This window comes from Cuculus canorus, chromosome 12, assembly GCF_017976375.1.
Source record: "Cuculus canorus isolate bCucCan1 chromosome 12, bCucCan1.pri, whole genome shotgun sequence".
Classification (NCBI taxonomy): Eukaryota; Metazoa; Chordata; class Aves; order Cuculiformes; family Cuculidae; genus Cuculus; species Cuculus canorus.
The window spans coordinates 21,676,131-21,692,055 of NC_071412.1; the positions used below are offsets into that span (position 1 = coordinate 21,676,131).

Below are 15,925 nucleotides of genomic sequence, written 5' to 3' on the forward strand. Positions count from 1 at the left end.
CCACAGTGAGAGGAGGGGTTGTGGCCACTTCACATGGCAGAAACGTGGCAGAGAATCAGCGGACTTTTGTCATACTGCTTTTTAGAAAGAACTTCTTCCTAAACAGAATTTTTTTCCTAGTCTTCCTTTGCTGTTCACGTACCTGTAGAACTGCCTCTCACCTTCCTTGTCAGATTCAACTCCAGGTGGGCCGTGCCTTTTCTGACCTCAGCCCCGCACAGTCAGGATACTCTGTGTCTTTCCAGAAGTACAACAGAATGACTGCTAAATTTTTCCTCCTCTCAAGCCTGTATTTAGCAGCTGCTTGGCTGCGTTTTTTTAAACTTGTTTGTACTCTCTGCACTGCGAAGGTCTCCTGCAGGCCCAGGAGCAAGTTTTCTCAGCCTTTCCTGCAATGCTGTGCTATACTTTCTATATACTAAAGGCTTTCCTTAATAGTACAGCATTCAGCTCTCACATTTGGAAGTTTTAGATAAAGAGGCTATATTTCCTGTTGTAAATTCCCCTCTTCCTTTCCACATCAGTGCTGGATGCTACTGTTACAGCTTATACTGCAGAGTCCTTTGCAGTGCATCACCTAATTTTCTTCTTCATTTCAGGGTCACAGTACCCAGTTTTCCACTGCGTCAACAGAATCACTCATGAGGAGGTGTCTGAGAGTTACTGTGACAGCAGCACCAAACCCGTTCCAGAAGAGGAGGCCTGCAACCTCTTCCCATGTCCAGCTTTGTAAGATATTGCAATTTAAGTCAAGTGAAATAAGGCAATGTTACTGAGTTCTGCACGTGCCAGAGGCCGTTCTAAGTCGGAAGCTAGTTTGAACCTCTAAGGACTATGCATTTATGTCAGAAAGCATAGTGGATATTTTTTCCTTGGTTGTTGGTGGCCTTCTTCCCCTTCACAGGGAGCAAGAGGAGTCAGAGGAAACAAACGAGAAGTTGATAACAAGTGTAGTAATTTCTCAGAATCGATGTCATTGTTCAGTCCCGCACGCCGTACGTGGTCTCTCTGTGGGGACCGTTTGTTCAGGGGGGGCTCCTGCATACACCTGTCTAAAGAAGAAGCTCCGTAGGTTGTATCGCCGTGGGCTGCAGTACCCACCCGTTCATTCCATGGTGTCATGTTTAAAGATGAGATTAGGCTGATAGTATCATAAACATCATCTCTCTTTCCTGGAACTCAGTAGTTCTTTAACTCAAAACTGGGTTCTGAAGCCCTTGTTTCCAGCACACTAACACAACCGGCTCAGGTGTGATTTCCTTCTGAAAAGCCACTTGCCTTCAGGAGCTTGTGACGGTTGGGTAAGCAGCTTCTTTTAAATGGTCAAAAAAGAAAAGTTCACTGTGGTGTATACCAAGAAGAGAAAAGGGTTAAACCTGATTGCCATTGTAGCAGCTTTATTTCAGGTCAGCAGCTGTATTTTCCATCTCTCTTGTGGTTACATTCTTCTGAGCAGCGAGTAACCAATCCTTTTCCCATGGAAAGTGCATATTAGATACTCAGGAGCTTCTGAATCTGTTTACTTGGAGATGTCTTCTCTCTCCAAGCATTTTTGTCACCTTTTATTTCCCCCTAACAAGCCATGTTATTTCAGCTTCATTTGTTTGTGCAGGATAATATCACAAATATAAACAAAGATATGTAAATGTTTATTAAAAAGAATACAGAGACTTCACTTTCTTTCCACAACAGTTCTGAAATAAAATGTGTGAACGGTTCAGATTATCCTTTATGTGTATATGTCTTCATGCTTGAAATGAAAGCTGAAAGGGGAAAATGATGTTTATACAAAAGTGATTAAATAAATACAGTCAGACTTGGAATGAGAAAAATAATATCTAGGGATTTTTTCATTTCTAAAATTAAATTGATGTATGCATTGCTTATCATTTGCTATTTCAGCATTACTGAGGGATGAATGAATGCCCGGATGTGATTTCTGTGGTATTGTCATTTCTTAGAGCCTTTGCTGCAGAAAAATTTCATGCAGCATACCTTAAATTTTGGGGAAGTGCCATTAATAGATATTACAGGTAGATTCTTTAAAAAACAAACAGCTATTCTCAGCTTAATTAATGTTTGTAATATGTCTTGAAACTGTGAAATGTGCACCTGTACGCTTGTTTATTATTATCAGCCACTGCAAGTAGACTGGTTACAAGTATATAACGTTGTCTTCATAAAAGGATTGAGTTATGCATGGAGAGGCTTAAGTGTTGTTTTATAGGATTCTGTACCAGCATCACAATCGTGTCATTCGAGTTCTGTTTAGTTTAGTATTAGAGAAATCTTTACTGAAAAAACCTATGTCCTTTGTTTTTCCTTAGCTGGGACATAGGGGAGTGGTCTGAGTGCAGCAAAACCTGTGGCCTTGGCATGCAGCATCGACAGATCTTGTGCCGGCAAATGTACGCCAATCGCACCTTGACAGTTCAGCAATACCGCTGCCATCACCTGGAAAAGCCAGAGACCACCAGCACCTGCCAGCTGAAGATCTGCAGTGAATGGCAGATCAGGACAGAGTGGACTTCGGTAAGTCTCATGGACTAATTTGGTGCAGACCTCAGAAAAGAATAAGGATTTTCTTCCAAGTATCACTAATAAAACATAAAATTTGGTGTTTTTCCAAAACAGGGAAGTGGAATGTGAAAAGCCTAGGAAATAGGTGAATCTTAGTTCAAGAAAACCCTGCTCAATAAAGTTTACTATTCGTAACCAGATTGCAGCTGAAAACCAGTGATTGAATAGTACAAAACCCACACACGTGGGTACAGAAGTACACAACCTTTCTGAGCAACGTTTTTTTAAATACTGTATGGAGTTCGGAGAGTCCTGATAGAAGCATTTTATGTCTAAAGGCAGAAAATCATGTTCTCATCTTGCTTCAGGATCTGGATGCTTTACATCGTCAGGCAAAGTATCAGTAGCTGCCAGTGCTCTCTGAGGTTGAAGAAGAGAGCAGGAAAAGACAGCCTTTACTTATAAGAAGGGTTCAGAAATGTTTCTTTACGTTTCTTTTGCTTCATGTCTGCTTAGGGCAAGATCAGAATGACACAGGATATGTCAGCCTGCTGTTCCGATAGCAGCAGTTATTTTGATAAGGTGCAGCGGCCTGTTGGAGATAGCGTATAATTTTATGTTTTCCAAATCTATCTGCATATTATACTGTAGAATACTACAGACTGAGAACATGATTTAAAACCACTAATGTGTGTTTATTCCTTATTCCTAGCAATCTAGAACAGTTCTAAAGCTTCTGTGGATGTCTTGGCAGGAGTGAACAGGCTGTACATTCCCAGCTCCCTGATAAACCACCGCAGTTCTTACACACAATCCTGATGCAACCTCCGTTTTCTTACAGTGTTCGGTGCCTTGTGGAGTGGGGCAGAGGACCAGGGATGTGAAATGTGTCAGCAATCTTGGGGATGTTGTTGATGATGAGGAGTGTAACATGAAGCTGCGGCCAAATGATATTGAGAACTGTGACATGGGTCCCTGTGCTAAGAGCTGGTTCCTGACAGAGTGGAGTGACAGGGTAAGGCTTCTCGTTATCTTCGTCCTGCCAAATCTTCTAAAACAGCTTAGGTGCATCAGAATGAAAAATATGCATCTGTGCACCCATAAGAGGAGTGATCTGGTTTTCCATATTTGTCCTTGTCTTAAACAGGCAAGAGCAAACAAGCAAAAAATATGATCTCAAGAGAGTTTGCTCGATACAAGAATGCATAAGAAAGGGCAAGCATGTGGGTACATGGCCAAACATCTGGATTAAGAATTGCCTCTGTGTCTGAAAATGTTGAGTGTGCTGAGATTTATTATTCTGCCTTGCTTAGCCCTGACTCACAAGATCTAGCCTCTAAAAGATTAGCTACTGTTTCTTCAAGGGATGGAGGTTTGAGGCCTGATGTCTGGGTTTGAGTTCAAGCCATAAACCAATTATCCTATAGCAGTGAAAACTTCATAGACACAAGCAAAGCCTAGCGGGAGGTGTCTCTGCCCATGACAGTTGGAACTGGATGATCTTTAAAGTGCCTTCCAACCCAAACCACTCTATGTTCAGGCTTTTGTACTTGGTGAACATGGATGTATTTTTCTTTTTATTCCAGTGAGTGAGATTCTCCACATGAAAACAATAAACAATATAGTGATTTACCTTGTTTCATGATTGGGCTCAGAGTTGTTGTTCAGCAGTAATATTTAAATGTTTTTATTACAAGACCTAAAGACATGCACTGAGAAAATCCTGGTATTTTGGCCCCTCTTGGGGATGCTTGGATAGCAATTTCATCTGTAGAGAAGTTGAGCCTTCAGTATGTGATAACCTAATTGCATGCCCCTTGTCTTTGACTGGTTGTTTTGGCAGGCAAATAACATAATTTATTCATAACTCCACAGATCCATTATTTAGATCATTTTGTGGCAGTATCTGTGAAAGCTAGGAAGGTCTGGCTCGTAGGTTATGCATGAGTTCTGATACTTGGAAGATTTCCGACATATTTTAGCTGCGGAGGTGGAGGAACTTCACGAGTGGGACAGAATGACAGGTACTTGGTACGTCATGTAATTTTAAATAGGCTGATCAGGCTCTTGCTACAATTAAACCCTGCAAAATGTTCAGCCTCCAGACAATTCAAATAGATTTATCTAAAAAAAAATATTACACACTAATAAATCTTTGTTGTTGCCATTGGAACTTTTTTCCCCAGCTGTTATTCCTTCAGTGAATTCAGCAGCTCTGGCATAGCAGGGGCAGAAAAGCCACTGGGTAGAGCACAGGTGTTGGTGCAAAGGGAGTGCAGTGCCTTTTTGTTGGCTTGTAGAGCTGTTCTTCGTACAGTGCTATTAAAGTGATGTTTTACAAGTAAGAGAGGAAAAGGCGTTCTATTCTCAAAGACATCTTTCTTGAAATAGCTGGCCCAGCTGCTATCGGCTGCTGCAGTTCCACCACATAAAGCACAGACGTTCCAGTGAAGACTTGAGTATTGAAGTTTTCTTCATTATTCTACAGTGATATTTTGTCCTCTGCAGAATTAAAAGTATCTTCTGTAGCTGAAGGTTATGACCGTAGAATGTTGTTATGCCTATTTAAATGTATTAAATGAGACATAAAAGTGAAGCAGGTGATGTGGAAAATGGAGTTTTTTCTTACCGCAAGCATTTCAGGGTCAGAGAGTAAAGAATGAATTTTTTACCTTCTCAGCTTATGTAAGTGTACAAATTAATTTCTTCCAAATGCTTGCTGCTGTAGTTGGCATTATTCGCTCTCACGTCTGCCAGCAGTGGGTTTGCAGTTTGTTTCACAAAGAGAATGGAATAAGCAGCTTATTTCAGGAAAAAAAAACAGATTCAAGCTAGAATATGCAGAATCTTCGATGACACATACCTTATAATGCGGATGTTCAGAGACGTGTAGTGGCAGTGATTCTGGTGGAAGGCAGCGGAATGTAGGAAGAGTCGACAGCTTTGCCAAGTCAGGCCTTTGGGCATTTGCTTCCTTATTGTGCCATTCAGGGGGTGGTTTTCAGGATCAGAAGTCTCTCTTTCTTTGTAGAGGAGTGTGTTTCTGTTGAAAGACGGGGAGATTTCCATGTCAGGGCATGGAAACGGGCATTGCATTGCCAAGTCTTTGCATGTGTATTTTCCCCAGACAGTTCTTTAGAAAGTACTTTAAGCCGAGCCACACTCCAGCAATAAGCACAGATGGGCGGTGGGCAACCACAAATGGTTCAGATAAGCATCCTAAAGTTCAGATGCTTAAAGAAAGCTTGTTCAAACCTCTTGAGTCCGTAAGGCTGTGGTGGAAATACCACAAGAAACAGACCTTCTTTGTGAGATTTATTACATGCCTACTGCAAGTCCCGGCTGGAAATACCACAGAGCAGTCTTGTCTGTTGTATTTTGACATTTCAGCTGAGGCTAGAAATCGGAGGTAAAAGAACTTACAAGTTTTGAGAATGTTGGACCTTTGAAAGGGTTGAGTTCAAACTTGGTTACAGCCATAAGAATAGGCCTGGCCTGTACCTTTCTGAACCCATTTTGCAAACACTTAATATGTCCTGTTGTACATGCAGCGAGTAGAGATTTCCAGAGGCCTCTCGGAGATCGGGTAGGCACATACTTTCCCTTTCCGCAATGGACTTATCAAACCTCCATGTTCTCACCATGTTCTCTCGTCTGTTTTCCAGCAACATATATTTATGTATTTTATGACCCACCTGTTCTCCCCCATGGCATTGACCTTCTTGGTTTCAGTTTCAGCACAGACTGATTCTTTATACATATAATTAATCCTAAATAGTTAAAAAACTCTGCATGTTCCTAAAACAAAACAGTTCTTGACCTGAGTTATTTTGGTAAAAAGGTATCGGAGTCCATTGTCTGTGCGTTACACACCCCTTTACCTGCAGAGCTTCTGAGTTGGACAGACACTGTGCGCACAGGGGGACAGGGGAGGGGAGGAGAAAGATGCATCCTTGAGATACAAACCCTTATTTTCTGAAAAGTATGTGCTCTGCTGTTTGTTTTTGAAGTAGATCTAACAGTAGATCTGATACCCTCCATGCTCAGCCTTGAGAGAAGCAGACACTTTTACTCATTCCAGTGGGAACGATTACAGCTCAGTAGTCTCTAGCGGCAAAGTGAGACTCATCTTACCCTGTACGTGCCTGTCTTTACATTTATTGTTCTATCTTGAGTATAAATAAGAGAATTAACTTAAGTTTCATGGCTTTGTCTTGTAGATGATCTTTAAACCCATTTGATTATAGAGAGTCTAGACAAACCTTTGTGGTATTTTTATGGGCGTTTGTAGAAAGATGGCTTCCTGTCTCATAATTTTCTTAAGATGTCTCATGGCGTTCTAACAGCAGAGTTCCACCAAACTGCATCCATTAATCAGTGGAGTAAAGCTGGTGAACCTTACTGAACTTACCAACAAAGTTGGATTGATGGGAGCAGATGAGATTCTTGCAAACATCTCACATGACTGATTCTTTGACGGCTCTAATTGCTGGGAGGTTTACTTCTCCTGTGGGTCAGAAGCGGGAAACGGCATCTCCTGATTTACAGCAATGGGAGACTCACCCGTGTTTCCTTCCAGTTAACCGGAGCATTCCCCTCTTGCATTTTTGTTTATTCCTCATTGCCATCCCCTCTGTTCATTTGTTTCTCATTTTATGTTTAGAGCATACTGAGAAAAGAAGCCAAAATACAAACAGTTCTTAGATGTTAATGAGGTTCTGAGGCCAAAATAAAATCTCGGGAAGAAAGAAAAAATGCTGCACATCAGGGAACAAAATCCAAACAGATCAAATTCATGCTTTGGCTTGCACTCTTCATTAAAAGGAGTAACAGCGATGCTTCTATAATATCCTCCATTAGAGAACTGCATTAGCTTCATAAAAACCAGCACTTTATTCCTCCCAATTCTAAAGCATTACCTAACAGGTACAGGTGGGTTTGTTGACCAGTCAGGTGTAGAACCACCAGTGATAGTGTAGCTCACACTCTTCTTTCACTGTTTGTTATTTAAATCTGGATAGCTTACGTAAAATAGCTCACGTAAAATCTCCTGGATCCTGGGAAAAAAAAACAAAGGAAAAGAGACCACCGTGGAGCTTGTGCAGGCATTTTGCTATTTTTTATTACCACTATTTATTTGTTTTTACAGTATAAAATGAAAACAAGCTCGAATACCTCTTTCCATTGATTTCTTGTGAGAATCATATGGAAATAGAAGTTCTGCGTTCTTTATGAATGAATTTGTAATTCACTTCATGATTTGCAGTGAAACTCTCCAGTTCCATTCTCCTGAAGCTAACGGGGAGTTTTGAAGGAGACACCGACAGAAGGGTGGCCAAGACCTACAGAGGTTTCTGGTTTCTTCTCTTGAGCTGATCTCTCTTTGCCACAATTCAGCTGTTTTAGATGAAAATCAGCATATGAAAGTCTGCATGGCAGGGAGGAGTCTTGCCAGCGAGGGCCCACAGGATCCCAGTTAGGCCAGCAGGGCCCGCTCGCAGGTGGCAGGCAGAGCAAACCAGAGTCCAGGTTATCAGGCGAGGTAAGATCATGGTGGTGAGGTGGGTCCAAGGTCGAGGTGGGAAATCTGTCCACGGATCAGGTCTGGGGACAGTACCCAGGGTCGGATACAGCCAACTGTTGCTGGGCTGCTCCGTGTCGACGAGGCACGTGGAGTCCTTGCAGCTCACAAGGCAAGCGATGCTCAGTGACCCAGAGAAGCGCAGAAGCCTGTTCCCTGATGTTACTGCATTAAGAGAGCATTGGAACCCACCGTGTTACCAACTGCATATGAAGAACATAACGGTGCGGATGTAGAAGCGATCCTGATCCAGCTGGAGCTATTTCAAAACTGTTATTACCTTGGAGGGATACCGTGAATCTGCTAAACTAAATATGGGGACGGTTTGAGTAGTGATACGGCACCGATCCTGTGCATACACACACTCGTCAGGGAAATCATTTAAATCCAGATATTAGAAAGTGTCTTGGCAATACATAAGGATATTTCTGACTACCCACCCCCTTCTGTACTTTTTTTGTTTTGGTTTGTTTTAAAGAAATCAAGGCTGCTCTCAACGGCTCTGTGTCCTTTGAAACTCTGCCTCCAGTCTTGGAACGGCAGCAGGAGTCAGCTTTTGAAATACAATTCTTAGTTTATTATTGGGAAAACAAAGGTTACATAATCCTTCTAAAATCCCTTCTGAGAAGGATTTTCTCAGAGTAGGTCAAATAACGCCAAGGAGTTTCATACACGTATTTCAAGCATCGATCTTTATTTTTCGCAGTGGTGTAACCGCAGGAGGTTGATTCATAAAAATCTTTATTATCTTGCGAGGAATAATTAAGATGACAAAGAATAAAGGGTGGTAGACAGAAATCCCGCACAAATTGGGGCTGGAACTCAACTGGTTTTTAGTTAAAACTGTAAAAATGTAACTAAGGCTGGCAGTGCTGCCGAGACCTGGCTGAAAGGAGGTTCCAGTTCGGGCATATCTGCGGTCTGTTGCCCCAGTTGAGGGTACGGAGTATGGCAGTGGAAGGAGCTGCCGCTGCGAAAGGGCATCTTCGCTCCACCGTGCCCTGTGGCTCTGACAAAGGTCCAAACTTGCACTTGCTGCCTTCCAGGTTTGCAGGAGGCAGCCTTACCTTCCTGGGCTGCCGTTGCAGTTGTTCTCTGACAACTATCAGAGCACGGCATTAGCGGCTTTCTATTTTTAGTTTTTTAATGGGAATGGAAAGCTTCTGAAACTGAACTCTGGAGGAAAGGACCTCGGGAAGAGGAGAAACGGCAGACTCTGTAAAAGTAGGGAGGGTGTTCCACAGACTAAGGTTTCAGAGGAATTTCTGCCAATTAAAATAAGAGAGTGAAACAAAATACCTTTAATAATAGGACCAGAACAGGGAAATTGCAACTTGTGAAGGTTCCTGGTGTCATACAGTGTTAGGTTATGGAAGTTACTAGGTTTTAATGCAACAAATCAATGGCACAAAATTGAAAGTAGTGGGTGTGTGAGTTGTGAAAACCAAAGGAAGAAGATTCATTATCCAATGCTCACTACTCCCTGCTTTGGGCTTTGGAAATCACGGCTTTTACATGGAAGACTTTTACTGAAAGGAATAAGAAAACATGAAAAAAACAAATACTTCACACAGGAACTTCCAAGTTTAAGTTTGCTTTGTAAATCCTTTGAGGGTAGTTAATCGGTAGTAAAATCTTAGAGCAGAGGGTGGAACAACCCTGTACCTTCCCATTCGTTATTTCCTTTGTTATTTGATATGTTCGTGCATAATCATTTAAAGCATAAGACTATGGAGGTTTTCTGGATGACTTTATAGACTAAACTTGTTCCCACCTCTGGTTTGCAAAGCAGAAAAGCAAATGAGATTGTCAAATAGAAATTACTTAGAAATAAAGAAGTATTTGCAGAGTGTATGCATAGTTCTCTGTGCATAGTGTAGTTGAACATACTTGGAAGGGTAAAATATTAACAGCTACAAAATTTACTTCTGTACAGTGGGTTTGAAAGGTAACTTTAACTGGGGCGAAGTTAAACAGTCAGCTTAAATAGCAGTGATCGGTTTGAAATGGGCTTAGTTGCCTTCTCAGATCAATTAATTGGTATGCAAAAAGATGAATAAAATGAAACCTGAAAGAATTTACAGACAGGAAGAAGGAAGGAAAAGTACGGAAGCTAATAAAAAGCTATAAAAATAGATTTCTTTCTTAATCCTTCAGTTTCTTTCATTTGTCTGTAAAGGACAGTTGGTACTCGTAGTAGTATGAAGCATGAAACTGCAAGATGGTTTGCTACAGCTGAATTACAAGTAGAAATAATCGACTTTGTGTAAATTCATTTCTTTCTCGTGATTGTTGCTTCTCCTCATTTCATTGGGCCGTCTGGAGGATGGATGAGTGAATGTGTTCCGTCTTTTGCTCCCCAGTGTTCTGCTGAGTGTGGCGATGGAGTCCGTACGCGTTCAGTGGTTTGCATGACGAACCACGTCAGCAGTTTGCCTCTGGAAGGCTGCGGCAATAACAGACCCTCTGAAACAACCACCTGTAATAATGGACCCTGTGCTGGCAAAGTGGAATGGTTTGCCGGGGGCTGGACACAGGTAAGCTCTAGAGCTAACATAAGTATTTGCTTTCTGCTGGTATTTTAATTATAAAAATGTTATTTTGTGCAATGCCGATGTGTGCCATAAGGTATTTCTACATCTCTGTGGAATATTTGGAATTTTTTTTCTGTATTTTGCCAAGTCGATGTCCAATACCTCTCAGCACCTGCTGTTTTTTGACTTTGATGAAAGTAAGGTTTTGTTCTTCTCTTCCTATGTACCTTAATTTCTATTTCACATCTACTGACCCGGTGTATTTATAAGATGAAAGATGACAAGAAAGCTGCTCAGCATATTCAGGTGAACGCTAAAGTGTTCTAAAGTAGCACCTTTGTGATCATGCATTCTTGCAGGGATATATATCCATATATCCATATATCTGAAGGAAATGTCCAGAAGATAAATCAGATTAAAAAAAGATACCTAAGCTTCAGTATTTTTGTGCTGAAAGAACAGAGTTTGGTTAATGGCCATATCCTGATGCTCTTTCCTCAAAGTAAACTCTTCCCTTGATCCACATTTCAGTCGTTCTCATTCTAAGCAAGCATTTCTGCTGTCAGGAATAAAGGCATTTCAGCAGCTGTCAGCTGGTGCCCAGACGTTTATGTCCCCTGGTGTAGGTTCTCACATAGCCTAGAGAGTTTTTGAGACAGCTGATACCAGCACTTCATCGAGTTTTTAGGGAAAAGTCTCTTGGCTGTGCTGTTAACTCGCTGCATTTCATATTCCAAGATCCTTCCAGATGATAAGGAGTTGGAAATTAAACTGGTACAGCTGAGATGGAGATTACAGGGCTACTACCATGCTAATGCTTTCAAGTGTAAGTGACAATTATTTGCATTGTATAAGTGCAATAACAAATTCAGATTAAAAACATACCCTAGCTGCTGTTTCCTAATAGCAGAGCCTCGTTACTTCCCCCACTCCGGGAAGGTGAATAGGAGCTCTGTATCCACTCTTGCACAGACAGAAGTCTTCACTAAGGTCATCCGAACTCTCCCCATTCTGTTGTAAATAGGAAAGTTTCCGCAATTTCTGGGTTTTTTTTTTAAGCTAATTCACCTTCTTCCTTTGCATGAGAGTGAGTTGGTTGATGCCACCAAGGGCACAAAGTCTTTGCTGTGTGTTACCTGAAAGAAGCGTCTGACAGCGTCAATCATACCAACCTCCTCCGCTAGACCGACGGCCGAATGTTACGATACTGTCTTTTGGAGCAACCATTAAAAGAGAGATGTTCAGTGCTAACGAAAGGGCAGGAGAGTTGGAGACTGTGGAATTTACTTGAGTGCATTCATCTCATGGTTCTTCATTCAGCTCAAGGGTTTTGTGGGTGTCTGGTAAAGGGATCCTAAGCTCCACCCAAAATATAAACAAAATCCCCACTTTTAATAACATTTGATTGGTTTAGGCTAGAAAAAGCCTTTGAAAATCATAGTCCTTTACGCAAAGTAGAAACCAATATGTTAGAAACCATATGATGATATGGAATCATCATCCAAAAGCCTTTTTACAAGTGCCAGGAACAGTATTGTGTGCGTATTTAACCTTTAAATGGGCAGTAAGAGTCCACGAGAGTCAAATTCCCCTGGAACCAACACTGCGGCGTGTAGATACATGCAAACGTGAAAAGAATGCCCTGGCAGAAAAAGACATTTTCTGAAAACCCCACAGAATGTGGGGATTTGTAAAGCTGCAAAGCCACGCTCTAACCTTATAACCCCCAAAGGTTCGGCGCAGGGCGTACAGTCCTGGTTCAGCAAGGAGCACGAGCACTGTTTATGGAGAAAGAGAGTTATGCTGCTCTTTTTCTCAGAAAAATAAATATCAGGTTCTTTTTGTAGCTACAGGTAAAACTATTCTTCTAGATTTCTCCGAAAGCACACTCAAGGCATGAGTCTTTTTCCTCAGAAAAATAATTAGAAATATGTTTTCAGCCCATGGTACCACATGGAATAAAAATTCATACAAGTACAGTTTTAACTGCTGTAACCTGTTTTAAGATTAAATATTAAATAAGTAATACCTGACGCTTACAGTCAGTAGTCACTTGATGAATTAAGTGGTTACTGTTTCCTTGAGCATTTTCCTGTCTTGGTTCCTACCTGGGACTGCTGGGTGCTGTTAGTGCTGCACACAAATAACGATAATAACCCCAGGTTTATCTAGGCTGCTGTCCTGGTTTTGAGGGATAAAAACCCTACCATGGGAACGTAAGGAATACTTTACCCTTTTCCTTTCTTTTCAAGTCATACATTTGCCAGTGATGGAAGGAAGGATGCAGTTAAGTTCATTTTACTGAGGAAAGAACATATAAAATTAAGGAAACAGAGTTTGGGTGTTAGTGCTTAGGTGTATGTCCAAGAATAGGGAATAAACAAAACATTACAGATTTTTCTGTTTGATTATTAATTGAACATGCACGTGTGTTTGTGTTGTTTTTATTTCAGAAACAATGGAGAGAAACATGTTACTTTGGAAACAAGTTGAAGGACTTAAGTAGAATAACAAATTCCACCACTTTTTTTTGTTGTTGTTCTCTGATGCAGTGCTCTAGTGAATGTGGCAGTGGAACTCAACAGAGAGAAGTTATTTGTGTTAGGAAAACTGAGGGCAATTTTGATGTTTTGAACCCCTATGAATGCTCATATTTGGAAAAACCTCCCAGCCAGCAATCCTGCTACCTCAAACCCTGTGGATCTAAATGGTTTCATACAGAATGGAGCACAGTAAGTCTATTATGCTTTTCTGTTTCTAGTTTTCTTTGATATAATACATCTTTTTCCATGCATATTGAAAGGCGACACCATTTGGATAAAACCATTGATGGTGAAATTACCTCAACCTGGCACGGGAGAGATGCTGCAAAGAAAGCACACTCTTTAGTACCCAGGGAAGGAAGGATCTTGACCAGGAAGGATCTTGAAGCCCTGCCTAGTTGTCTTTTCATTGCTGATCTCTCCTTCCAAGAATCATCGTGGTTTATGGCGTTGGTTTGCCTCATCCTGACACTATGTAGATGTTGACAGAAATTCTTCAGATTCTTTACTGAGCTCTTAGTTTAGAATGAATAGCTTCCCCTTAGCAAACCCACGAGCAAACTCATTTTCGAACGTGAACATGCCGGTGTGCAGCCACGAGAGATACAGCTGTCTGCATCCGTAGAAAGCAGCAGATAGATGCCTTCTGAAAGCGAAAACATGCTCTCTTTGGGGGGCACAGAAGAAAGAAGGCATTAAGACTCAGAATCTGATAGGTATTTAAAGATCCCCAGTTACTGTTTAAGTGCTCACTTGCTAAGAAGCGGTGTCTGAAAATTCTTAAAGGGCTAAGCCTTTGTGGCCATCTTCGCTGTAGGAACAAATCCGTACGCCAGCAGAGGTTTACAAGATCGTATTTGAAGTGGTTTCCAGTTCTCCTTCTGGTATTGTTACTGTTATCAACGAACTGAGTGGTATTTCTGACTGTTAGACCACAAGAGAAAGGATTATGGGGTTAGCTGGGAGCAGAAGAGCCGATTCAAAGCCCCTGTACTAGGTTTTGAAACTGTCCGGTCGTATCGTCAGCGGCCGTTTTATATGACCTAGGATAACGGCTCGGCCTCTCGGTCAAGGGCTGGCTAATACAGAATGACGGGGGTTGTCTACAGCGTGTTGTGAGTAACATGTAAATTCTGTCTTCATTCCATTTTAACTGCTTAAGCTTTCCACAAACCAGAGCTGAAGTTATTATTGTTGGATGTGTGATAATTGCAATATTCTATACAGGCATGTGACAAGAATAATTATGTGAAAAACTGAGCGTTCTGTTAGTGTCACTACATGGCTACATCTATTCTAAAATGAGGAAAGGTTGTATTTAAAGATGAAAGAGCAATTTAAGACTATATTAGGGAGAATATTTTAGTTAGTTTACGATAATGTCTGATTTTGTAATAGCGATAAGTTGTTTTTGCAATGTTAGGAAAAGAAATAATTATGCCAAAAAAAGTCAGAAAGAAAACATTCTTACTAGTTTGGGGCTATTAAGATTTTAATCATGATAAATGACCCAGGTTTAATTAAGTTTGTGAGCATTTAGGTCAAACTGGACAGTCAGCCAAATCTTAGAGACCTCACTCAGGCAAATCTTGAAGTCAACAGGGGATTTGCTTCAGTATGGGCAGAAATGTGTAATAATTGGCTTTAAAAACACTGTGACAAGCAAGTACAAAAGTCTCTGGCTTCAGAACAGTTTGAAGGAGCACAGAAATATTTTCTTTAGAAATTCAAAGAAGCCTATAATGCTCAGTAAAATTGTTGTGAACCAAGGAGTGAAAAATAATTGAGCGCTAGAAAAAAGAGGCAATTAAAATTATTCCTGTTTGTATATAAATGGAGGCAGAGGGACAGTGGAGGCCAGTGCGGTCGAGCAGTCCAGGTCAGAGGAAGGAGTTCTTAAAGAAATGTGAACACTATGGAAAGAGTGGATTTGGGAGACATGCATAAATAAACAGAGAAGAAAAAGACTAATTAGAGAAGCAAGAAGCTAACTAATAAAACCAGAAAGGGAAATAACCTAGTGAGCTTTCAGTTGCACAGTGTCTACTACATCTAGTTGTCCAGTTGTTGCCCCTGTGGTCAAAAATCTTCTTGAACTTTAAGGAAATTGCACCTGTATGTTAAGGACCTTGTGGTTAGAGAGCAAAAAACCAACAGATGTGGTGAAGTTGATGAAAGGCCGCGGTGGTACCTGGGTCTGGCTTTGAGGTTCCCATTGTTTTCTTTCTGTATTGGCGCATCTCATATGGTCTTCATGAACCTCAGCTTTTGTGTTTCAGTGTTCCAAGTCCTGTGAAGGCGGATTTCGGGTCCGAGAGGTACGATGTCTATCGGATGACATGACAGCCAGTACCCACTGTGACCCACAGCTCAAACCTGAAGAAAAAGAACCGTGTAACACACAAGATTGTATTCCTGAAATAGGTAAGGACGAGGAAGGTTCTGTTTTAACTACGGAACTCCATCTAGTGGAGGAAATATTTAATAATCTTGCTGAGGTATTGGAGTATTTTTAATTTTATCAAGATTAGGGGTGTCTTTTAAACAAAATACAGCTCTTTTCTATTGTGTAAAAGTAGGTTTCATTTCTGATTAGTAACATTTTCCTTGTAACGTGTAAGAAACTGGCCTACTTTTAAAGTTGCTGAGAATGTGAGAAATCATCTTCTGTGAAAATGGTAGGTAAAGGGAGATTCTATGCAGCCGCCTTGCATTCTCAAGTGTTCCTCTTGATAGAGTCTCCAGAA

The 15,925-nt window shown here is 41.1% G+C and overlaps 1 protein-coding gene across 6 annotated transcripts in view; it reads left to right on the forward strand.

The window, feature by feature from the left end:
* THSD4 (thrombospondin type 1 domain containing 4) overlaps window positions 1–15,925 on the forward strand; it is a 262,813-nt gene that overhangs the window by 240,828 nt on the left and 6,060 nt on the right. For all 6 annotated transcript variants that reach the window (XM_054077699.1, XM_054077701.1, XM_009555335.2 and 3 more), the window contains 6 exons: window positions 600–729; window positions 2,328–2,532; window positions 3,362–3,535; window positions 10,465–10,638; window positions 13,188–13,367; window positions 15,458–15,602. In XM_054077699.1, coding sequence (XP_053933674.1) covers window positions 600–729; window positions 2,328–2,532; window positions 3,362–3,535; window positions 10,465–10,638; window positions 13,188–13,367; window positions 15,458–15,602 — 1,008 coding nt within the window. The remainder of the gene's footprint in view (window positions 1–599; window positions 730–2,327; window positions 2,533–3,361; window positions 3,536–10,464; window positions 10,639–13,187; window positions 13,368–15,457; window positions 15,603–15,925) is intronic.